Source organism: Rissa tridactyla, chromosome 22 (genome assembly GCF_028500815.1).
Source record: "Rissa tridactyla isolate bRisTri1 chromosome 22, bRisTri1.patW.cur.20221130, whole genome shotgun sequence".
In the NCBI taxonomy this organism is placed as follows: Eukaryota; Metazoa; Chordata; class Aves; order Charadriiformes; family Laridae; genus Rissa; species Rissa tridactyla.
Genome location: NC_071487.1, coordinates 2,004,556 through 2,028,937, shown reverse-complemented (window position 1 = coordinate 2,028,937; position 24,382 = coordinate 2,004,556). Strand labels below are relative to the sequence as shown.

Genomic DNA, 24,382 nt, shown 5'->3' with positions numbered 1-24,382 from the left:
TTCTTCACACATCTTCCTGAAGAGTTTTTTTTCTAAGAATATCATGGAGATATTTCAGACTGTGGCAGTGGCCCATAGGTACTGCTCCGTTCCTCAAGTGGAGATGTCTATGTCAAGGGATGCAAGTGGTCCAAAAGTTTTGAAAACTGTAACTTGTAATTCACTGTTCCAGTTCATTCTGGCCCTAGCAGTAGAAAAGCTCCAAATCCTCATTCCACAGCATTACACTATTACTAGGAAACATTTTAGGGCTGTCTCTGCTCTTCCCTTGGGAGTGCTGCTAAAAATGTGGCTGTGACCCATTGAATAAGTCACCACTATTACTTTTTTAATTCCCTACCTGCCTTTGGGAAGCTGTGACAACATGCAAGCCAGTTTCTCCAGAGACTCAACGGACTCCATAAATTCAAGCTGAAGATATTGGGGTGGAAAGTCTCCCTTTAGCACAAAGAGCTGAACTCTTATTGAGATAAGAGACAGTTATACCTAAATCTAGCAATGGCCTTTTTATTTTTCGCTGCAGTGAGGTTAACATTCAGTGGTCCTGCTTCTTATGTAGTATCCTTGAAGCACTCAAGTCTGTGATGATGGAAACTGGATAATTAACTTTGGATGAAAGCTAATTCACGTTCTTCAAGTAGCTTTCAAAAGCAAAGTTAGTGTGTTTGTGTTACTTTTTTAAACAAAATTTTGTTATTTGTAGTCCCCAACTCGTTGCTTATAGACGAGTTTCTTCCTGCAAGACCCTGTGAAATTACTCATGGACACAGGAAATTAAGATGTTTAAAAAGAAGCCAACTGGGAGACATGAAATAGCCTGCGGCATTTTGCTTGCTTCAGATAGTAGCCCGTTGGACAGCAGGATTTGGGGACCACTGGTACACAGACGTAATTTCAACTATATTTGTGTGATAACATCATCTGTTTTACTCTCTGGAAGATTAGGCACTGTTTGAACAGTATGCATACTCAGGTTCACGTAAGACGTGTCATTAAACTCTTGAGAAAGTCTGAAAGAAAAGAAGTGATCTGTACCACTGAAATTGAGATTGGAAGAAAAAGTCAATCTACAGCTTAAAAGAAGACTGCCCACTAAAAAGATGTTTTCTTTCTTAAAACTTTGTGGTTGGTGCAGTCATGAAAAGTACCGAAGTATCTCCCACAATTTTCTTTGCATTTAATAGTGCTTTGTATTCAGCTAGTTCAAATAAATATTTGTGCCACCAATTTCTAAGTTGTTTAGGAGTTACATTTAAGGGTCCCTCTCAAGTTAAAGCCAAAATAAAGGCTTTTTCTTCCCTTACACTTTTTTGTTTGGAATTTGCTGCTAAAATGCTGCGAAGAGGCAAAATTTGTAAAGTTAGTTACTTCTAAATACTTGAACTGACAATATTCTCTTACATACAGCAACTGCCACAGCGTACATGGCTTGTACATATACTCCCTTATACTCTCTCTAGCTTTTCACCACACTTATCACAAAGACAGGGAAAAAAGTGGAAGACAAATAGAAAATTAATAATGAATTAGATTTTTTAAGAAGCCCTCTAGATATGTCCTGTGAAACATGGCAGATAGCTGGGGGTGAGGAGAAGGTGGCAGACCACAGACAGGATATAACTTTATTTGGAATAGAGCTCATCTTGCGTACAAACTAAATCCCCCCCACCCCCCAAAAGTAGTACAGAGATAAAACGCTGCCAGAAAAAGAAAGTGGTCGAGGCGAACGCAATAGTGGCGTTTTCAAATTCGCGAAAACGAGCCCGGTGCTCAATCTTTGCGCACGCAACCTCCGGGCATCTCGACAGAGGGGTATACGGACTCCTCTTTGGCATCAGCCCCACAAAACACCTCCATCTTAAGTCCTGTCGTGAATTCAACCCATCTGGCACTCTCCAGCAAGCAACCAGTTTTTTTGTTCCTGCTGAGCAGGTCCCCTCCGTCAGTGGCCTCACCCCGCCTGCGTTCACCCTTTCTTCCCAGGGACGCCTCACCCACCGCGGACCCTCCGGTTTTTTTTTTTTTTTTGCTGCCCCGGGACAGAACTTTGTCCATGGCCGGAGTGACACTTTTCTCTCGCAGTGGGCGTCCGGTTCTGCCCCCGCAGCAAACGCCACCGGGGCTTCTCTCAGGACTCCTTGGTACCTTCCTCACCCAAAAAGCCGCCCTCCTTCCCCTCCCTCTCCCCCTGGCAGCACCTTCCCTCTCCGGCCGCCGGCCTCTCCCCGGGCCTGCTCCGGAGCCGGCTACACCCAGCCCGGCCCGGTGGCCCCAAGTTTTTTTTTCCCGGATGCCCCATCTTTAGCATCGGTAGTTCCCTCCCCTCCCCCACTTCCCCTCCCCCGCCTTCCCAAGTCTCTGGGACTAATAATCTGGCTTTGCTGACATGCTCTGGTAGCTGTGCCTATCGGGCAACTCCCAGGATGCACTCTTCGCTCCTCCCTGGCACCCCCTCAGCCTTGCCCACCCTCCCCGGGTACTTCCCCAGCCCTTTTTTTAAAATTTTTTTTTAAATTCCCCCCCCCCTTTTTCCCCTCACACACACACACACCCCCCCCAGCTCTGCGAGCGCCCCTCCCAACCCCGCTCTTCCTCAGGCCCAATTCCCCAGCGTCCCTCCGGGCCTTCCCCTCCCCCGCCGTGCCCGGGCCCCGCCGCCCCCGGGGCGCCCACACCCGTGTCCCCGAGTGTGTGTGTGTGTGTGGGGGGGGGGGGGGGGACACAGCCGTCCCTCACAGCCACCACACGCCGGTCCGCGACACCCCCACCCCCCGCGGCGCAGCGACCCCCGTTCCCCCCCCCAACCTCCTTCCTCGCCTCCTCACTCGCCCCTTCCCCTCAGCCCCTCGCCCCCCTCGGGGTGTCCCCCCGTGTGTGTGTGTGTGTGTCCCCCCTCACCCCCCCGGTCCCCAGGGGCTGCGGGGGGCGGGGATGTCACTCACTCTCCTCAGCCCCCTCAGAGCCGCCTCCTCCTCCTCAGCGGGGCCCGGGCCGGACTGGGGCCGTGGGGGGAGGGGAGGCGGCTCCCTCAGGTGGCCACTGACAGGAGGAGGGAGGGAGGGAGGGAGGGAGGAGGGGGCTGCGCGCGCAGGGAGACCCGCCTCGCGCCGGGCTCCCTCCCTCTCCCCCCACCCCCCCCCCCCCCCGCTCCCCCCCCCCCTCCCCGTGCCGCCCCGCGCGCTGCCGGCGGCGCGGGACTCCCGGGGTGGCGCCGCGCGCGCCACCAACCGTCACCTCCTCGGGACGCCGGCCCCGCCCACCCCCGTTGCTAGGCAGATTTGGACAAACTTGCGCCGCCGCGCGCGCCTCGCCCCGCCCCCTGCTCGCCCCTCTTTTTATTTTTTATTTTTTTGAAACGCGCTACGGACGGCTGCGACGCCCAATCAAAAGCGGGGGTTGCCCAACCCTCCAGCCAATCGCGGCTCGAGCCCCGCCTCCCGCCCGCCCACATACTAAGCGGTGAGGAAAAGAGGCGGGGCGGCCTTTTGATTGACAGGCAGATTGGCCAGTAAACGCGAAGCGGCCCTGGGTGGGTGGGGAGGACGGGAGCCAATGGACGGCGCGGCGCGCGGGGAGGGGGCGTGGCCGGCGCCAGGCCGGGCTGTGGGGCGCCGGGGTTCGGCCGCGCCCCCCCCCGGACCCGGCGGCGGGACAGGACGGGCCGGGCCGGGGTGGGGAGAGCCGGGAGCCCCCGCCGGGCACCTCGCCGAGGCCGACTGAGGTGATGCGCTGCCCGCGGGGAGGGGCCGGAGCCGCCGGCGGCCCTTATCCATCCGCGCAGGCCGGCCTGGGGCCTCCGATAGGGGCCGGCGGCGGGGTCGCTCCGTGAGGCGGGGAGGGGGAGAAGGCCGTGAAGCGCCGGGGAAGGGCCCCTCGCTGTCCCCGAGCCCCGCCGAGCGTGGGGCGGGAAGGGGATGAAGCGGGGGCAGGAGCCGGGGACCGGCAAGCCCCGGCAAGCCGCCCGGGGGCCGGGCGGGCCGCGGTGGCGGTGAGTCATCCCCGCTTCCCCCGCGGGTCTGGGGCAGGGGTGCGCGGAGCCTTCCCCCGCCGCCGGCCGCACCCCCCGCACGGCTCCGGCACCATCCTGCCCCCGCCGGAGCTGGCGAAGGGACGTTAACCCTTGGGGTCCGTCACGCCCCCGGGGTTACCGACACCCGCCCGGCCAAACCAACGCGCAGAAACGGGGACAAAGGAATTAATAAATTAACTTTCTCCATGGGAGTCTCCGAACGACCGCGTTCACGCGAAAAATGTCTTCTGAGCCGCCAGCTTGCTACTTGGGTCTCTGACACGAGCCTCAGGACTTCTTATTCAGCATTTTTAGACACCTGCAAGCGAGCTTGTTCTTAGAAGGTAAAAAAGAAAATAAAATCGTGGGTGAAGCAGGTTTATAATTGAGGGTAAATAAAGCGACAATAGCTCAGTTTATGCCAGATGCAATTGTTTTTGTGAGGAAGGAACTGCAGATAACCAGGGTAGGGAGAGTGGAGGGTCAGCATAGCCAAGTCTTATTTTTGACAGAAAGGAAGCTGCCGTTTGGGTTAAAATTTTCACATAGTGAGTAACTTGTTGGAACAGAAGCTACTCGGCTTCTGCGATGAAATTCAAGGGACTAGTACAGCAGCTCAGATGACATTTTGGAAAGGGACGGTATGCAGAAAGTTTTAAAATTTTCAGTTTCTTCAAAGTTTTACTTGCAGAGAAATTAATTCAGCAGTTTTCTTCCTTTTAAATTGAAGTCAAGGTGTAAAAATACCTGCCAGAACCATTCAAATTTTGGGATAAAAGACAAAAAAAAAAAAAAAAAAAGGCAATTTCCATTAAACCAGATCCCGTTTGTGAAGACCAAATAGAATCAGCATCTTCCTTGGCTGCACAATTGCTGTGAAAAATCCTTCTGTCCAAGTAGGAAAAATTCCAGCTGTTTGACCAATCCACAAAAGTCTTGTTTTAACCCCGCCACCTGCCTGGGCTCTGGCATCTCTGGGGCAGGTTCATGGCCACCTCCAGTCCTTCGAGCAGGAAATTCTGGTCCCAGGCAGGAGCCCCCAGCCTGAGTGCAGGCAGAGCAGGATCTGTCCCCGCTCCCCCCTTGTCACCCACCGTCCACAGCCTCCTGTCCTCCCGTCCCACAGCCGGGAGGGCCTTAAACATCTTCCAACAGCAGGTGCTGGGACGTTGGGGTAAGTCCTTTCTAGGCAGGATCACCTGCAGATCAACCCAAGGAATTCGTATTCTACAAACTGCTAGAAGAAGTAAAATTAAACTTTATTTAAAAATTCTTCTATTATAGAAAACGAGAGGAAGCAAAGGCAACAAGGTAATGCCCCCGGTTCCACCTCATTACATGAGTTACTGTATTTACAGGTTCAGGAAGGAGCGTGGGCAGAAGGTACACGTCCTGCTACTTAACGGAGAACTACAAACACTTAACAATACATTGTACAAACCCGACAGAACATTTAAAGGTTCACTGCAGGAAACAATTAAATACACTTGCTAAGACGGACAGTAGAAGAGCACAGACGGGTGTTATTTCATCCTGATTTCTCCCGGAGTTCTGTACAACCTGAACTACCCACGTGATTTTTCTTTCTCACTCGCTTCTCGCCAGCGCAGCGAGAACTGCCGTACAGCACGGAAAAATTATGGAAAAAGGTTCATCCAGCATGATTTGGAGGGGTCAGTAATTCTCTAAAGGAAAACAGGACATTACCGAACCCCTTCTATCATAATTTTACTTTCTGGAGAATTTAGAAAAACTGAATAAAATTAAAGCAGTGAAGTAACATGGAATACGTTGCGCTGAACTCCATGTGTCCACAGGCAGCGTCGCAACTTAAGGCCCAAACATTTTAATCAATGTCCATTTTTCACTCCTGGTGCCACAGCGAGTGCGCAAATGGGGGGACAGGGAATACATTTCAGGATTTTTATTTTATTTAAATTCCCTAGCTGCCAAATCCAGATTTTCTGCGCGCGTGGGCCTTTCTGATGGTCATACTGTAGGAAATGAAATACAACAGGCAAACACTTCTTCAGACTGCGTTCTCTATACATATATAAGTTTTTACACTATCTACAAAACAGTGATTAGATGCTTCCGTGTAAGTTCTTGCTACTCCTTTAAAAATACTAGAGAAAAAAAACTGTACAGTTCTCTAAATTACATCTTTAGAAGAATAATTTTTTTTTTTAGAAGTTCATAAAAGACTTCATGTTTCTTTCTATAGAGAATTAAATGATTGGACAAGAAAGATTAGAAATATGTTGTTCAAATCAAGTTAGACAGACCGAGCACTTAACAGAACATTAGCTGTAAACTTCTAGTTTTCTGTTCAACTTTACATACGCATTCGAAAATTAGGAAGAACTTCAGTCATGAGGTCCTTGTTTTAATCTCTGCTACATACAAAAGATACTGAAAAGCAAAAACTATTAAATAATTTAATATACAAGTGTAGTTAAAAAGCACTGTACATTGTAACAAATGTACATTGAATTTCAGAGATAGAAAAATCACCGAGTTATTTTCAAATTTACATGATTTTTTTTTTTTTTTTTTTTAATTGTGGGATGGGAAGAGGACTCTGGAAAAGGAGCAGAGTTGTGGACGCCCCCGGGCTGGGGGTGCGTGCAGCCGAGTGCGAAAGGCCCAGGTGAAGCTGCTTCTCACGGATGGGGAAAATCCCAGAGTTGTAACGTCGGGAGGAACAAGTTCAGCTGCCGCATTTCCCGAATGGTTCCTGTTAAAACCTGGGCACACTTAGACCAGAAGTGAGCAGGAGCCTTTCCCTCAAGTACTTCCTTCCCTCCCCAGAACAGCCCAGCGAGGGATTTCAACTACAAACCAACTGGCTTCACGCACAAGTACCCGCAACCAGAAGCCGGAAAATCAGCGCTTTTCGCTCCCCGTAACACAACCTTCCGCCCGGCGGGTCCCCCAGCTGGGAGGGAAGGTCAGGAGATGCGGGCGCCCAAACCGGCGCTGATGGGCATCTCGCTTGCTGCAAAATGCTTTTTCTTAAACTCAGCCCAAACCACAGCTCTCCAGAGTTGGGATTTTTTTTTTTTTTTTTAATATCGCCTTATAAAAGCAGCACTTTTTTTTGGGCCAGCATTTAAAGCAAATTATTATCGTTGCCATGGGCATGTAATCAGTTAAATAACAGCCTCAGATTGGATGAAAAAAAAAAAAAAGAAAAAGAGAATGCCTGAATTACCTGGATTATTTCTAGCAGACTTTAAAGTACATCTTTTTCAGTTACTCGTCATTCCTCCGCTGCTAAGAGCACTCAAGACAGTGGCCACTGCACCTGGGTGCTTAAAACCAGGTAGTGAGTTCCTGCAACTCAGTGACTTACAGAGGGACCAGCCAGAGAGAGGTACTGCCTCCTATACACGCCCCAAAAAACAGGGGAAAGACTTAAAAATAGTCCATGGGGTATCAATATTCCCAAGGCAGGATTTACCTGATCATTCCTGATCAAAATCCAAGCATGTCGGAGCCGCTGAAGTTGTTCTAAGGGCTGCCTGCGGCATGGCCCGGCTGTCCCGGACCAGCAGCGGAGCCAGTGAAGCCACCACCTCTCGCCACAGGCCACATGGGCAGCCAAGTGCCACCAAGGCGCCAGCATGGAGACGAGCTCCTGCCCCCAGTGCTGGGTGCCCGGCAGCTCCTATGGGAATGCCACAGCTCCCATGGGAATGCCACAGCAGGCCAGCCATCGGCTCTGCCACCCAAAGCCTCAGAGGGGACAGGAGACCGTGACAGCCGGGTGGCAGCCATGGAACAGGACCTCAACAAGCAAGCGATGCAGAACAGGGTCCACCCGCGTGGGTTCTCCCTGGATTTGGTACCTCCAAATACCCCACGCGCTAACTCACAAATTTCTTTCCTATTTTTTGAGTTCTAAGGGAGATTTTAAACAGCCCTGAATTCTTTCCTTGCAAACCCAGCAATAAAACTCTCTCCCTACATCAATACTGAGGCCATGTTTTCCCTGTAGGAGTTTTAACAAGGCCTCTTGTTATATACATGGCTTCTGCAAGAGTAAATGGCTAAAAACAGGATTAAATCGGCATCGCGTGTCCAGTAGAGAAAAGATAAAATCCTGTTTGGTGATTGGACAAGCGCTTGTCCAGTTATTGTCACTCAGTGGTAAAAATGGAGGGGTTTGAATGACAAAAAGCAAGTGTGTCCGTGAGCTGTTGCTAGAGAGGGGACAAACTGAAAAAGAATGACCACTGGAGACAGATTTCACAGTATTCCTTCTACAATAAAAGTTCTAAAGGTTTAAGGGGGTCAGATTTCCTCTAAAACATTCTCCTCCTCCCTCAGAAAGAGAGGCAAGCACAGAAAGCCCTACGCAAGTTCATTTTTCTAGCAGATTCCTCTTCCCTCCCCCTTTTAAGTTGGGAGATAAATATGCAGAGCTACCAAGAGAGAAAAACACCTTTATTCAACCCCATGAACCTCGCAAGCTTTACAGGGCGCTACGACGGACTGGCACGCATCCTCGCTAGAAAGCTGCTGACGCTCCATGGAATTAACAACTCCCATTAACTATTTTGTGCAGAACAACCCTGGGCCTTGTCTCTCTCCTGTTCCGAGAGAGCTGCAGAGGCGCAGGCAAATGCAGCGAGAATTCACAAAAAACTGAGCTAGAACAGGAAAGCTAACACAGAAAAGTTTGGAAACTTTAAAATTTTTGCCAAGGGTAAGACTAGAGTTTAGTTTTTATCATAAGCCTCTGGCTTATATTAGATCTGGGTTTTAACCACCTCGTTTAACTCTGACTTCAATCACTTGTAAAAATCATTAAGGCACAGACGCTGCCTTCCCTTGGCGAGGCTGCAGCAAAGATGCAAAACGCTGTTTCCCAGTTGCTTGGCCACAGAGGGATTACACAGGGGGACGAGAAATTTCCCCCTTCCCTACGAATCATGACAAAGTAGCAGAGCTGGAGAGAGCTGTGGTTCTGCCTTACCCCGCGCGGGACTGGACGTCACTGTAGGGAGATGGAAGGAAGACCCTCATAGGGACAAAGCGGTGGCACATTGTCACACGCTCAGGAATCTGGGACACGGAACCTGCTCCTCTGCCAACGACGTCTGTTCCGCTCAGCCTGGAGCGGACCCCGAGGACACAAACACACCCCCGTCAGAACTCGCATCTCCCCGATCTCATCCTTACCTTCACCTGCAAGGCTACAACAGCACCGGCAGCAGCTTGCAGACAACGAGAAGGAAAGAATATTACCTCAGAAACTAAATTTAGAACTTCAGGGCACCCTACGATCAAGCATGATTTAATCCAATTATTCCCAGGAGCGAAAGGGTGCAGGAAACATTAAACTGGGCACGCATCGTACTTCGGGGAAGGTTGAAGTATTTAGAATACAATTAGTATTCAAAACTGTGTGAGTCCTCTTCATTTCCTGTGACAGTTTTTTTAAAAAGTCGGTATCTAAGAATTTAAGGAACGAGCGTCCTTTGGACTAAACCTTAATTCTCAGCAAGAGGAAAGCAGATTAAAACCAGCAGGTATATACACACTAGCTGTATATTCACACACAGGTAAAAGCAGCTTAAAATGCCCTTCTCACTTTGCAAGTCTATGAAATGTACGTTGTCTTTCTGCAATCGGTTTCCTACAAGGCCCTCACTAGAAGAGGAATTTGCTGCCTTTTCTTTGAAGAAAAGATTTTTGCATGAATTTTTTTTTTTTCTCCTTTTTTGGCATTTTTTTTTTTCTTTCTTTCTTTTTAAACATACTGTCCCGATAGTTATTCTGTTTCACAGGAGACTGGCCAGGCTGGTGGTGGGTCCGTTCTGTGCCTGGAACTGTACAGGAGGTGGTCCATCTGTCCACTGAAAGATAACAAACAGCATGAAAATCCTACAGCCGCTGCTGGGGAGGAACGGCGGCGGGGCTGGAGGAAGGAGCTCGCCATGCAGACGTTCACTTCCTCCTGACGAAATCTTTAATTAGCTCAAGAAGTTGCGTATCAGGTTTGACTTTGTTTTACATGTGTGGAGCTCCCGGCGCTTGACTACCTTTGGAACCGCAGCCACTCCACGCGCCCGTCGTTCCAAACCTGACTCCCGTGCTGCAGCCAGGGTGAGCGACAACCCAGCGAAAGCCTTTCCTGCTCTCACCAGGAAACCTCCCACCCTCCGAACAGGGAAACTACGACTTGCACAAACAAGCGGCCCCGCTTTAGATGGGTCTGAGCCCATCAAACTGCAGCTACGGCCTTTCCAGAGCAAGTAACACGTCTGGTTCTCACCTGTTTCATCACTCAAGTATTTTCCTCTTTAATTAGTCAAAATCTCCTAAAATGGGCAAATTTAATATTTGGTTCTTAATCCTCTTCCCCCTCCAGATTTTTAATCCATCACAGATTATGCAAAAGCCAGCGCTGGCGAGCAGAGACAGGGGAGGTGGGAGCACGGGCCCAAGGACTGCCGTGACGGATGGAGTCGGGCACCTGGCTGCATCGCAAACACTTCCATTCTCCCAAGTCTCAGGATCCTTTTGCAAGTAAATCCAGGAAATAACATCTTCCTATTGGCCTTTTTTCCTCCCTTCTACTCCCCAAAAGGGAATGTTGGGGAAAAGATCTCAAGTTCCTCGCATCCCACATGCCCATTTGGACATTATTTCAGTCCAGAACATTAAATTATCTTATGTTGTTGCTGAGTTGCAGCTTAGGAGACCATTCTGTATTTTTAAATCAGTGTTAAAAATGTTTCTCAGAGAAAGGACATCAATATTTGAAGTCCAAAGAAAGTTGCACTTTAAGGCGATGGCTATACAGGCATCAAATGGTATATTAAGTAGCAATTCAGATTTACAGATAACGGGAGAAAACCCTTAGGAATGCTCAAGTATCAACAGAAACTGTACTTTTAGCAGCATACAACAAAGCATTCCCCAGAACAAGGGATGATCTAAACGTTAAAATTAAAACTTGAGAACGCGGTAAGGTTCTTCCAAAAGTAATGGCTGGCCCCAAAACAAAGTGGCCACCTCCTACAAAAACCATTTAAAACGCGTAAGTTCTGGCGTGCCAAGAAAACACTTCTAATAAAGAAAGACCATACTTAGCAAATAAACATTACAAAAGTGAATTAATTAACTGAGTCACACTTCCTTTTCCTGTTATCAGTCCAGTTTAAATATAGGGAAGTAGCCCGAATTTTGGCAACTTCCTGAGAAGTGCGGTCAGCAGAAGGAATGGGAAAGGAAAGCAAGGCACGTTGTTTTGTCCCAAAACCGCTCGTAACTGCACGACAACGATTCTTACCGTGATGAGGTTGTGTTCTGGAAGACTGCACGCTTCGATGTGATCCTGCAGGAGCTGCTGTGAGAAGTTCTGATGCATCTGTGCCGCCTCGTGTGCATCCATGGCGTTTCCGCAGGCTTTGTTCAGGTCTGGAAGACAAGAGCATCGTGTGCTCACCAAGAAACGCTCTTTGTACTTGTTTTCAACGGAACCAGCTCTCTTATCTGAAAAGATCATTCTCTGTGTTTGGTGGATCCCTACATTTGATGGCTAAATCATTTAAACAGCCAATATACTGAAGTCACGTAACTTCTGAGTAAAAACCTCCAAGAGAAGCGGGGGCACATGGGGAACCCGAAGCCTTCCCTTTTCCAATAGCACTGGCAGAGCACACTGCAGGATTTGGTGTCATTTTAGTTGCCAACTATTAAAAAAAATAGCATTACAGGAGCTCCAAGAGGAGGAAGCAAACGCCTCACTCCAAAAAAAGCCCCCACGCAGTTTGGGGCCGCATTCTGAGTCTCCAGCACCACCTAGTGGGAAGAGGGAAGACGCGCGGGTTCCTCGCTGCGGCTCCGCGCTCCGGCAGCACAGGTCTCAAGAGAGCAAGCAACTTTTATTTTTTTGTGAATCCTGGCTTTTGGGGTTCTACAGAAGGCTCCTGCTTTGCGGACGCTGCGAGCTGATCCTAGCGTCTCGTTTTCCGAGATTTACTCGCAGGCATTCGCTCAATCAGATTTAAGGCCGGGAACCTACTGAAAATCACGCTATTTCAGCTGTAAATTACAAGCAGCACAGCGTGGCGGGGGCTGAGACGCTGCACCTCCTGTCGCTGAACATGTGGTTGTGTTTTGTTATTCCTCATCAAGCACCTTTTCTTCAAGAGTAGGTAATTAGTTCTAGAGAGGAAGCTCTTAGGGGAAAAATGAAAGCAGAACGGAAACTGCCTCTTGCTGTTCCCAGGCTGGTGGATACGACCGGAGGCAACAGCAGCTGAGTACGGGACGGTGTTTCATCTACAGCAGATTCAACATCGTACTATCGGCATGTTTTGGACATGAACTACCACTTGGAAACGAATAAGAAAATTATTTCAATTGCCTGGAAGCACTTTTGAAGCGAAGGCAATGGCAAAGCAGAAAATCAGCCTGGCCCACGGCGCTCAACGCAGAGCAGCTTACAGTAAACATGACAATTTAATATAAATGGAAGCTGCAGGGTAAGTTCTTGGAAAAAAGGGTAGAGTTACCGCTTTATTTTCTAGTGAGAGCAAATCAATTGCAGCATTAATGTTGATGGTCTGCCAAGAAGCTAGTCAATATTTGAACAAAGCATCCTGGGGCCTGTGCAAGTCAGATTAAACAATATTTACGTATGGAGTGATATAATTAAAGGCCATACACAGAAGAAAAGCTTAAGTGAAACTTAATCAAATGTTTACTACGGTTGGAACTGCAGTCAAAGAACAGCAGAGCGGTGGCAGAGTGGCTGCTTCGCGGGTGCGAACTGGAGGGCTCCAAAGGGTCACCACTTACTGTTTCTATCGTAAAGGCCACCCAGCCCCGACGGGAGAAACCCGTGCGAGGCACCAGTCACACGGGGATGCTGGAGCTCTGCGGGGCCTTCTCACCGCCCCCCAAACCCAACTGGAGGATCCGAGAGCAGTGCCAGGGCTGCAGACCAGTAACTGGAAGAACCATCCTGCAGCTCTACTGGTATTTCATAAACCCATAAACCCAAGCAGTCTCCTGGCGAGACACATCCCCGTTCTCAAGCCCCAGTCGGCAGCAACAGGCTTTTTGCCACTTTTTTTAAGAACAAGACCGTTTCCTAACTTACCTCTCAACAGAGCTGAGGACCACAGCTGCACAGACATATCTGGTATCTTGCTCGCAAGCTGCATGGCTGGTACTACCATATTATTACTTTCCTGGTGAAGAACAGATCATCAACATAAAATGAATATTATTTTTTTTCCCCTCCTTGCAAACACACATTACATAGAGATATTAAACTTGTGATGAAAAATTTGCCTACTTTAATTGCTGCCGTGTTCTAGCTAACAAGTGGAAGTGCTTAATGGGACAATAACACAAACACATCATCTAAAGCTGCCTAGAATTTTGCTCTGTCCTAGGAATTATGGTGTCTCTGTTGGGCAAGATAATAGAAATATTTCACGTGTTCTGGCATATGGTGAGAATTAAGGAGCTTGTACCCACAATTCCTTCCAAAACAATCCGGTTGAATGATGTTATTTGTCCTTTATTCAGCTCCTTTTTTTTTTTTCCAAGTGATTTCAGGCATTATAGAAACACACGCTTCTAGAACAGACTCCCAACACCACTACTTTGTTAAAGTGTTATTAAACGTGCAAATTACAGCTGCAGAATTATGTAAGTCAATAAGCTGCCAACTTTTAGTGGGACACCAATAAACAAGTGTTCTTAAAATAAGATCAATTTCACAAAACGTCCTGATTCTCTTTGGCAAACGACAAGTCAAACCCGGACGCGGTAAGAGCAGCGAGAGCAGAGGCTTACCCTGTGATTCCCTAACACATAGAATATATGACCCAGGAGTACAAGAGAACACGCCGTTAATCGGTTCAAGTCTTCGGCATTTGACATTTTCAGCGTCTCTCGCAAAAATCGTCTACCAAAACAGAGCAAAAATAAAGTGTTTTAAAAACTCTGCTTTCCCTCCAGCATGCAAAAAAACATAATTAAGAACTGAATTAATTTGCCAACTGGCAAATATTAGCACTCGGGAATAAACGTGTGCTGCAGGTGACCTTAAACAAAGCACTTAATTCCCAACACTCACCTTTCATTTAGCAAAAATGACTTTAAGAGAGCTTTGAAAAGCTTGTTTCAGATGTGCCGTGCTCTGCGGTGGCACAGCTATTATTATTATTATTATCAGCATTCAGAACTAAAGAGGTCCAAACTGAACAACTTCCCGGTATTTTCCGCCAAGTAAAACAGAAGGTTGACTTAAATCCACAGGGAGAAGCGCTGGCGGGTTTGAAAGCAAGGCCTCGGGGGTTTCATTTTTATCTTAAAACGCTTGATTTAGTTTCTCCTTTTTTCCCCACCTTCCAAGCGCAGCGATTTGTACTCACTTTGCCTCGTTGTATCTTCCTTGAAAGAAGGAGAAGAGGCCTCGGATGTAGAAAGCTGCTGCTCGAAGACAGTGAGAGCTACGGACAAAGGAAGGCACTGAAATCTCGGCATTGTGCAGGGACCACACGCATTACAGACAAGATTTCTAGGAATTTGCCTAATAATCAAATCTCCAAACAAACCATTATATTTAACCCATGGTCAGAACTTCTGCCTTGAAAAGGAGTCGATTATTTTGTTTTCTTTTAAAAAAAGCCTGCTGTAAATCCAGTATTACCATCACCAATGCAACATCAGCATGTAGTTTCTGGAATTCTCACCTCACAGGGAAGTTATGGTCTGGATTTATCCTTTCCAACAAGCTGTAAAGCTACAAAGTGGGAGGAGAAAAGACAGACAGTCAGCGTTTCTCACAAATACGAGCTTACGGTACTGACAGCAAGTGTTTTTATAGGAAGCGCACATCAAATCAAAACGGTGCAAGTCACCACAAACACACCCAAAGTTTACTTGTGCTGGTTAAATCATAGCACAAACATTCCAATATTAGGAGTTTTCATGCCCATTTTGATCCTAAAATCAAGTTTTATACAAAATACGTTCCCTCAGACTTTACAGAACTTTCTATACAATGTTAATATTTCCTCAGAAAACTTATAGCTGTCGCGTCTAACCAAGCTGTTGGAGATCCAAATGAACGCTGTATCGGATCTGCTATTCAATTAAAACCAGAAACCAGCTAAGCAAAAAAAAAAAAGGGTCATGGTCATCTTTTTTTATTATTATTTTTGCTCTCTAAGCTTTTTAACAAAGTACTGCGTGCTTGGTGAAAGAAGTCGATTTACAGCCTCTGAAAGATCACACACAGCTGAATTTTCACGTTAACGTTGCTTCAGGCCCAGTGCTGAAGCAAAAGGAACACACGTGTGCGTGTACCTATTTCTGGATGTTTAGTTAAACCTTGCTAGGTTTCACGCAATCTAATAAAACCCCCGAACAGATGGAAACTGAAGCAAACAGGTTGAATGAGTCGAGATGACAGAGTTAAGCACGCCCTTCACACTGGGAAGTTCGCTGGAGAGAATTCTGTGTACGATCCAGAACACGCTGCTTCGGCGCTTTGCGGGGACAGCTCATACCACTGGTTCTTTACCGTTAATTGACACTACGCTAATTAAGGAGGCGCCTGGCCATCAGACAAGGCACCGCTTTGCAAAAATGGTCAGAAAAAAAAGAACAATCCAAGCACAGGAGCAGTTTTCTCTCCGAGAAAAGTTCTGACTTTTAGAACAAGTCAGACGCGAGCTTACCTCTTGATGCCGGTTGCCTTCCCTGATGTACACACTGGCTAAGTTCGTCACAATAAACGCCCACAGTTCTTGATGTGTAGTGAGCTAAAATAAAACAAGATGACACCAGCACAGTCAAATACTTCAGCACCTAACTCAGGATTTGCTCACCCCATACACATCACAGAGGGGGTGTCCGACGTTTTGCTATTAATAAATCCCCCTGACCTGAACTGTAATCAGCACGGAAAAAAAATGAACCAGTGTAACTCCTACAGATGATCCCCGATTTCCCTTCCAGCCTCAACTGTTCGGTGACCCACACAACCACCGCCACAAGCCCATTTCCACACTGAACATCCCCAGTAAATAGTTTGGGAAGAAAAATCTTACCCTCAGTGCTGTAGTAAACTGTGCTTCTGCATTGTCCATGCAATTAACAGAAATGCAGTAGAGCCCCTGTAAAGACACGATATTTCTAAGGTAACGCAGAATACAATTATAGCGAGCTGAGAATGCAAAGAGAGGCGTGCACAAAACCACAGAAATCTCAAGATATTAGCAGGGAAAAAGGTAACCAACAAGTCTTAGTTTTGCTTGGCTCTGGGAAAAATAAGCAATTTCTACACAAAGTCCTTCAAAATAACATGTTCCTATAAAAAAATGCCCCATTTATCTAAAAAATAGCAATGCTACATAAATTCTTCCTCTTACGCAGTTGCCACAACACCCTGTCTGAAACGTGCGCAGCAGAAATCTCGCGTATTTACCTTGCATGCTATCACGCTACACGTCACTGATTTTAAACAGGGATTTAAGCTTTCCACAGGCTTAAATAACACCGGGCGCGAGTTCCCACAGCAGGGCTGGCAATCAGTAACGCACACCCCGTTACTCAGCAGGAAACCTCGCTGTCTGCGTTACTGCCTCCTCAGCGGTTACTGGTGACCGATCAGAACGAGCCCTGGGCAGGGTCTTCCGAAGAGCCAGAAGTTTATTACTAATCACAGACACTTACTAATAGCGTGTGCAGCTGGGCAGCGTGATTAGAGAACAGCCTGGGAGACTGCTGGCAGAGCTGACAGACTTGTGAAATCTGTTAGGAAAAAAAATAATAACATTTTAAGACACTTCTTTTCTCCATTTCATTTGATGCTCTAAATCCATCTACTTGCATCACACACGTCATTCGGTACGTTTCGGTGACTGGTTCAAGAATCCCAAGTCAGGCTCCGAGGGAAAAGCGGAGGCTGGACTTGCCTGAAGCCAAGGCACACACGCCGCTCCATACACACTCCTCCCACGCAGCCGCACACTCAAACTGGTTTTGAATTATTTGCTTTGCAGCAGCTCCACCATATGGTGGCACCACCTGCAACCCAAGTCACAGCTCTCTTCTGACACACTCAGAATTTGGGTTGGCACGCAACAGGAAAAAACGAATCAAAACCTTCCACGGGGTATGTGCTTGTGACAAGTTTTAAGAGCCAGAAGCAATGACTATTCTTTAAGCAAGCTAAATGTCCCCCCGCCCCCCGAGTACGTTCACAAGAAGCTGACGGCAGAGGTTGAGATGATACAGCAGCACGTCCTATAAATAAGGGATGGATGAACAGGAATTAAAAATGACTGTGAGAACAGAAAAAACACAGTTTTTCCTTGCATTAGAGAACACTGTTGCCCTCTTCCTTCCCCCCAAACTATATAAGAGGAGAAAAGGACAGAAAGGCAGGAAACCTTAAAAACTGAGAAACACTTGGACAAGACAGGAACACTAACAGGAAGAGTTAAGAGCCACTCTGTCATGAACCCGAGGAAAAGGGAAAAGACACCAGAGTCAGACTGCAAAGTACGGTCAGGAAGGCGTCCGCTTTAGCCACCGATCAATTATTGGTGACTCCATGAGCAACTCCAAAGCGTTCTTAAAGAAAATATTTAAGAGGAGGCCAGTTCCACAGCTTCAGAGTTGCAGTACCCTGAGCACACCGCCAGGCCTGGCTGTAGCTGTTAGTTCCAGCAGTCTGCACCGCTGGAATCCCCATCTCAGCCCGAGTATCTTTCTCAAAACTAAAATTCCTGTATTATAGGAGTTACGACTGCATACACCCACAACTAGGGAAATGACGAAACCCCATTTTTACCTCCTGCAATGCTGTGGCTTTGTGTCCCGTGACAAGCCGGCACATGATAATGTGTTCCAACAAAATAACTTGGAAAGATGACAAGATGGGACTGCAGTCCAACACTGAGGAGGGAAAAGTAGTTCAGTAAGTGAAGCGAAGGCAACACGAACGTCCCAACCACACGGCCTCCCTGCACCCAGCCAGCTTCCTCAGTCCCCCAGGTGCCTCAGGAAGACTTCAATACAAAGACTCCTTTGCGGAAAACTTTGGCTGGACCACCTGGTGTCAGAAGAGCCAGCACACTGCCCTGCTCCTCTACCACATGCCATGGGGAGGATGGCATAGGTTTAAATAAAAAACACCACCACCACCACAAACCCAACAACTCCACCAAAACCACAATGCCTGAGCTGTCAGGAGCGAGAGTCTGAGCACCAGTTAAACAAAAACATTATAGAGAATCGAAGGCTTGGAAAACCAAATACACAGACAATCAGAAAGGCAGCATGAACACGTGTGTATTTACAGCCCCATTTACTGAGTTACAATAAAAACCGCAAAACTTAATTCCCATATTCAAAGTAACTACCCAGTTTTAAAACAGAGCAAAGTTCCTAGCTGCAGCAGAAACAACCTGACAGCAGGCTGTTCCCGTGAGCCAAATAAAGTTGCTGTGGTTTTGGTTTGTATTTTTCATTTAAGTTAGCAACAAGTAATGGAAACTTGCAGTGTAAGCTAAATGATAATCCTCATGCTTACTTTTTAGCTTCTCTAGCTGCATGAGTGCTTTGTCTGTGTACTTCTGAGCCTTCTCCAGGTATCCTGCTTGCATGGAATGCATCACTGTCACCTGCCGGAGAACATAGGAAATATTACAAAATATTATCTTTGCAAAGAGGAAAGGGTTGGGAAACTCCTCAGGTTGAAACTCCTCAGCCAGCAGCTTTTTGAAATAACTTTTGTCATTATTTAGTAGTATAATCATATTCAAGAAGTGGGGCAACTGGTTTCAGGACTTTGAAGTCAAGATCGTCGCTCTCGCTGGTAAAAATAAGCCAACGTAGCTCTACTTGGTAGAAGTTAATCCGATTCTATTTGGCTCAGATATTAATAAGTTACATTCTAGTTTCCAGACTTCTTGCACAGTCTCTTCAAACACTGACATCACCGAAAGCAACAGTCTCACAGATGCTGTGGCAGAATTAAACTGTCAGTGTAACGTAAAGCAGCATATGGTCTGCAGAATCTATCGCTGCTGGCTCTAAGCAATTTTTAACCAATTCCTCATTAATTAGCAATATACATGAAGTAAAAAAGCGCTTCTCACCAAGTAGACGAGCACACACATGTGCTCCTTGGGCAGCCAGTGAAAGAGATCAGCGGGGTTGCTGGGCAGAATTTCATCGTCGTGCAGCGTGGAGATGGTCTGGATGCACTGCTGAAGCTGCTTCAGGCACGGCTTCACGCTTTTCACCTGTGAAAGATGATTCACATCAGCCATCGCTGCTGCAGCCCAGATGCCTGAACATTGACTTAGTTGGGAAAACTTGCCAGGCAATAAATAATCCCTACATTCAGGAAATTAGTTCATGCATAAATCCCAACACCATCATGACAGAACAGCGACTACTTTAGGCCCGTTCCAGGATTAACAACAATCAGCCCTTCGTATTTGCATATATGACCAACAGACACCCAAAATGTTTTTCAAAATTATACCCAAAGCCTGTTATCTCCACCAACATTATACAGAGGCAAGAGTGGCTGCTGTGGTTACAAGCATATCACAGTAAACATTTTCCTTGAGGAAGAAGTTGTTAATCTAATTTCTTCACTCCTCATTTTATTTGGGATTAAAATCTGTGGAAATTAAGTTTCATTAACAAAAAGAACAGCGCAGCAAAAAATAAAAATAGATCCCCCCGAATCACATCAGTGTAATAATTAACTACTTTTAAGGCAGTTGTCTTTTTCCCCAGTTCTCACCACACGGGATCTATAAGAAGCAGAACTGGGACGTACCTGCCCAGCATCCAGGTAATGCGTGACCTGCAGGACTAGGAAGAACACGCGTAACGACTCCTTCTGGATGGGGTTTCCTTGCCAGTTTTCAACTATTTGCCCACAAAGAGTAAGGAGAGGGTGCACCTCCTGCAGCTTCCGTTCCATTAGAAGGAGCTGTAATTTAAAAGAGAAATTCACTGTTTTTGCGCTAAACGGTTTAAACACTCCGAGAACCACGGCAGAGCCCCAGGTACATCGATCTATTTAAAACAAAACCAGACTCATCAAAGACATCTTATCGCAAGAGCGCCAGCCTTTTCACATGACCAGATTTCTTCCTCCCTAATTACAAGGGCTCCAGTGACAGTTTGCAGCTATCCATCCAGAAAATTATTTGTCATAATTAGTAAGGGAAGGAAAAAAGTCAAACCCATTCACAAGAATTCCACAAGAATCCTGCAGATATATTTTAATACTTTGCTTGCTCACACACAGACAAAACAGTATATATAAAGCACAGATAAGCATGCAAAATACCTTAAAACAAATAACCTACATTCAGGCAAGTTATATTCTACTGCTCTGTAACACGCATTACGCTAGTTAAACAAGGAAATAGTTTATTTAAAAAGTACTTTCAACTTACCATCCCCTTGCTTAGCAGAAACAGTGCTCTGAAATGAAACAAAACGATGTCATACTCAGAAAAAGTTACTCAAACGACAACCGTATACAAAAACCCTGAGGAAAAAAAAATATCTGCCATTCTCCCCCTCAAAGACAGTAGACAAAAGGGTATTTAGGAACCTGATGGAGAAAGCACATTTAAAAGCTAGATGGGACAGTTCAATCACAGCCCCAGGAATCCAAATCCCAGCCTCTCAGGTCTGTATCCAGGCTTTGGACAGTTTGAGTTACAATAGTATCTAAGGCCAAACCAGGCTACTGGGAAAATTTGCTGATAAAGAGAATAAGGAAAAGGAAAGACCTGGAGAAACTCTCAGATCCAAGAAAACCCTTAGAAATATTGGTTTGCCTTTAAAACCCATGTAGCAATCACATCTCTAAATAAAACCAGAATAACTCTAAATAAAAAGTAGAGGAAACCAAAATATTTTCTGTGGGAAGGGAAAAAAGTCCAGGGAACTCACCTGGTATACTCTGATCCTACCACCCGAGCATATTCTGCTCCAACTCCGAGAAGGTCACATGCAGATACTAAGTCTTTTTCAAGTGTATGTAGTTGCTGAAAAAAAAAAAAAAACAACACATAACAGATCAGCATTTTCTTTGTGAATCCAATTAGCAATTTTAAAAAACGTAATTATTTCTGTGCTTTACACGTGACAAGTGCTAAACTGGCACTTGTTAAATGTACCATCTGATTTTAGACGCATTTTCCCGGAAGACCTGGCATTCTCCAAAAAAAAGAAAAAAGAAAAGTCCGTAACATTTCAAAGAAAATGTCTCAGCCCAGTTTCATGCCACTCAAAGCTGTCAGAATTCATCAAGATCAAGTGCAGATCAGATCCCAACAGCTCCAGAGTAACCATGGACCTTTACTGGAGTAACTGGAACAACAGAGTGTGTTTTCCAGCAGAAAGAGCAGAGCGAATCTGCAAGGTACGTTTCAGGTGATGGAGAGAGGATGACGCAGCTGCCAGAGCACCTCTCGCTCCCTCCTGCTGTGACTTTTGTGCCTTCTCCCAACTCAGGTAGAAAACCGCACGGTTGTAGAAGAACAGGCACCAAGACAACGAGACACACAGGCCTCCACGGTCAAGCAAATGGCAGAGAGGAAATACCACACAGAAGAGAAATCAGCAAAGAATGTCAAGCTTCGAGGAAGGATCCTCTTCAGAGGGAGGCACTGAGAAAAACGCTTAAGCTGCTTCTGAGTACTCAGGCATTAACTCATTGCAAAGTAAACATTTGTCCTTTAATCGATAGGAAAGTCAGGCTCTCCACAATTCCCTGTTCCTAAACTACACAAAGGAGCTTGGCAATTCTTTTTAAACTGAGCCGTCTGCTTGTTTAAGCTCATCAGGAAGGGGGAAAAGACAAGTACAGGTGACTATTAAGACAGTCTTCAAAGATAAAATTGCTTCCTAACTAGCTCTCTGCTGCAGAGTACTTGTAAAGAGCAATTAACTCCCTCAACTCTCGCGTTAAACACCTCGAGGCTCTTTAGGAGCAGAGAAGAGGCATAACCTGGAAAAATAGGGGGAGGTAGTAATAATCTGCTTTTCCCACTGATCAGTTAACTTTTTGGATATACTCCCCACCTCATGCATTGGATCACTGAGGAAATTTAAGAGTAGCTACACAGATGAAAACTGTAACAAACGTTAAACACTGCAAATTCCAACACGCACCAGTTTATTCCCAGAAGCAAAGACAGTCCGATCCGTCCAGCTGAAGCCACGCTTAAGAGCACATTACAGAACAGGAAGAGTAACATTGCTTGGAGCCCTTTGCACCAGCTGCTTTTCCCATCCCGGTTCTGCTCTGTGTGCTAATTAGGTTCAAAATAATCAAACGAAGCTCCAATTCCAGCAGGCTTTATGAGATCATTTGCCCTTACTGCTAGCCATGCGTTTTATTTTGCTCTGTCTCTGAAGTCGTGTGTTACTAGAGCCCACAGAACGATCCTTGCCGCCTTCTGCCCTAAGAAGTGTGTCTTTATCCAATCCATAGCCATGAACATATCATTATTTTATAGCATAAACTTTTCTTCGTCTCCCCATTAGCAGCAATGATTGGGGGAGGGGGGGAAAGCATCCAAGCTCTTTTTAAGGACAATACAGCTATTTTCCAGCCAGTTTTTCCAATCACAGTGCTACAGTAACAGGACTATCAATATAAATCACTTACTGCAAGTTGAAAAAGCAATCTACAGTGCCAGTACGGAGTCTGCTGTGAAATCTGAATGGCTTTGCGTAACAGAGGTTTTGCTGTATCCACTGAATTCTGAAACAGAAACATGCACCCTAGTCAACATAAAAACCAGGGTACTGGGAACTTCATCACTAACAATAATAACTTTTAAACTAGTTGCGTTCTCTGTCAACTCCCCATTAAAGTCTCATAGGTCAGAAACCTTAAAACATGAAACAAAACCACGTATTTAACACGCAGGCCCACACATCTACACTTGACGCAAAGTCTGAAAGTATTAAATATTTAATTCCTTTGACCGCTATTCCGATATGTGCTTTTTTGCCGCATGCGAGAGAAAAGGCAAACATTTACTTTAGACAAAGTAAAGACTAGTTAAGGCTTTTCTAGAGAAAAAGAACAAAAATAGCCTAGAAACACAACAAAAGCCTGAGGAAAACCATCTACTTCCCTCCCTCCCCCCAAATTAGCTTGTCTTTGTCTAAACAAGGGCTAAAGAAATACTTTGGCCAAGTAAACTTCCTTTGCTGTAGGAGACCTGCACTGCAACTCCAGCAGCAACTTTCACATGAAGAAAGACCAAGTGTTTTTTAGGCTTACACCTTAGTACTCTGTATTTACATTACAGCTACCTTCTAAAAATTTAATAAGTCTTATTTTTAACCGCGATATACTGCTTCAAGACTAAAGATACTCAAATTAAATGCAGCCCCAGGACAACCGACAATTCCTGCGGTAGTCTCAGTGCACTCACCTCCTGACAATACAGTTCGGACAGAAGGCTGGCTGCCTCAAACTTAACGTCTTCAAACTGGGGAATCTAGCAGCATCAGAGTTAAGTAAATAATAAACACGGCCCGGGACACAGCAGCACCCTGACGTCCAAAAAAAGCCCTTAACAAAACACAGGTGTTAAGAAAGCGACCCGCAACCACGGAAGCAGATTAAAAATACCAGCTAAATCCCCATCCCCAGGGCCAGGGTCTCTCTGCCGAGGTGTTTTGCTGTCGGAGCCCTCGCTGCGGGAGCGAGGTGGCTGGGCAGCGATGCTCCTTGCCCGGGCGTTCAGGAAAAGGATACTTGTTGGGATATCAACCACTGCAAGAGAAGACAGCAGGTTAGTCTGCGGCCACCACAGCCCGGCCCCGCTGACAGGGCCTCTCCCCTCACAACCACCCTCCCCAGAGGCTCACCGCCTTCTCCAGGTGCCCGCGGGCCTGGTCGCCGTTGCGGGTGTGGTGGTAGAGGACGGAGCCGAGCTGGAGGTGGGTGCGGGCCTCCATGCGGGCCGGGGGCTTGCGGGGCAGCACGGCCTGCAGGCAGTGCACGCAGAGCCGCACCTTGGGCGGGCTGGACGTACGGAAGTGCTCGGCCAGGCCCAGCAACGCCAGGTACCACGACTCCCCCCCGGCCGCGCCGCCGCCCGACCCCGACCCCGGTGCGGGCCCAGCGCCGCCGCCGCCGCCACCTCCTCCACCCGCCCCCCCACCGCCTCCGCCGCCCGCCTCCCCGGAACCCGCCGCGCCACCCGCTGCCGGCTGCGACTGCTGCTGAGGCGGCGGTTGCTGCTGAGGGGCCGCGCCGGCCGCCGAGCCCGACGCGCCCGCCGCCACCGCCGCCATCTCAGGGCCGCCGCGACAACACGGGCGGGA

At 47.1% G+C, this 24,382-nt stretch overlaps 2 protein-coding genes and 1 long non-coding RNA gene across 4 annotated transcripts in view; 1 reads left to right on the top strand and 2 right to left on the bottom strand.

Annotated features, from left to right (window-relative positions):
• Positions 1–3,042, bottom strand: part of GATAD2A (GATA zinc finger domain containing 2A) — a 67,883-nt gene extending 64,841 nt beyond the window's left edge. Inside the window, exon 1 of one of the 2 annotated variants that reach the window (XM_054182250.1) lies at positions 2,943–3,042. The gene's annotated coding sequence lies outside the window, so the exon portion shown is untranslated. The remainder of the gene's footprint in view (positions 1–2,942) is intronic. The other variant, XM_054182252.1, reaches the window with a different exon arrangement.
• Positions 3,043–3,596: 554 nt separating this feature from the next.
• On the top strand, positions 3,597–5,796 carry LOC128900761 (uncharacterized). The gene is made up of 2 exons (XR_008463360.1): positions 3,597–4,353; positions 5,368–5,796. It is a non-coding gene; the product is annotated as an uncharacterized LOC128900761 (long non-coding RNA).
• MAU2 (MAU2 sister chromatid cohesion factor) lies at positions 5,248–24,376 on the bottom strand. The gene is made up of 19 exons (XM_054182255.1): positions 23,924–24,376; positions 23,811–23,828; positions 23,485–23,550; positions 22,707–22,802; positions 20,984–21,078; positions 20,479–20,506; positions 19,851–20,006; positions 19,156–19,302; positions 18,588–18,678; positions 17,847–17,950; positions 16,724–16,801; positions 16,099–16,164; positions 15,727–15,810; positions 14,737–14,786; positions 14,416–14,493; positions 13,835–13,946; positions 13,131–13,221; positions 11,313–11,440; positions 5,248–9,873 (listed from the first exon to the last, which is right to left on the bottom strand). Exons 1-19 carry the CDS (start codon positions 24,350–24,352, stop codon positions 9,799–9,801), a joined length of 1,992 nt encoding a protein of 663 aa, XP_054038230.1. The 5' UTR covers positions 24,353–24,376; the 3' UTR covers positions 5,248–9,798.
• Positions 24,377–24,382: the final 6 nt, after the last annotated feature.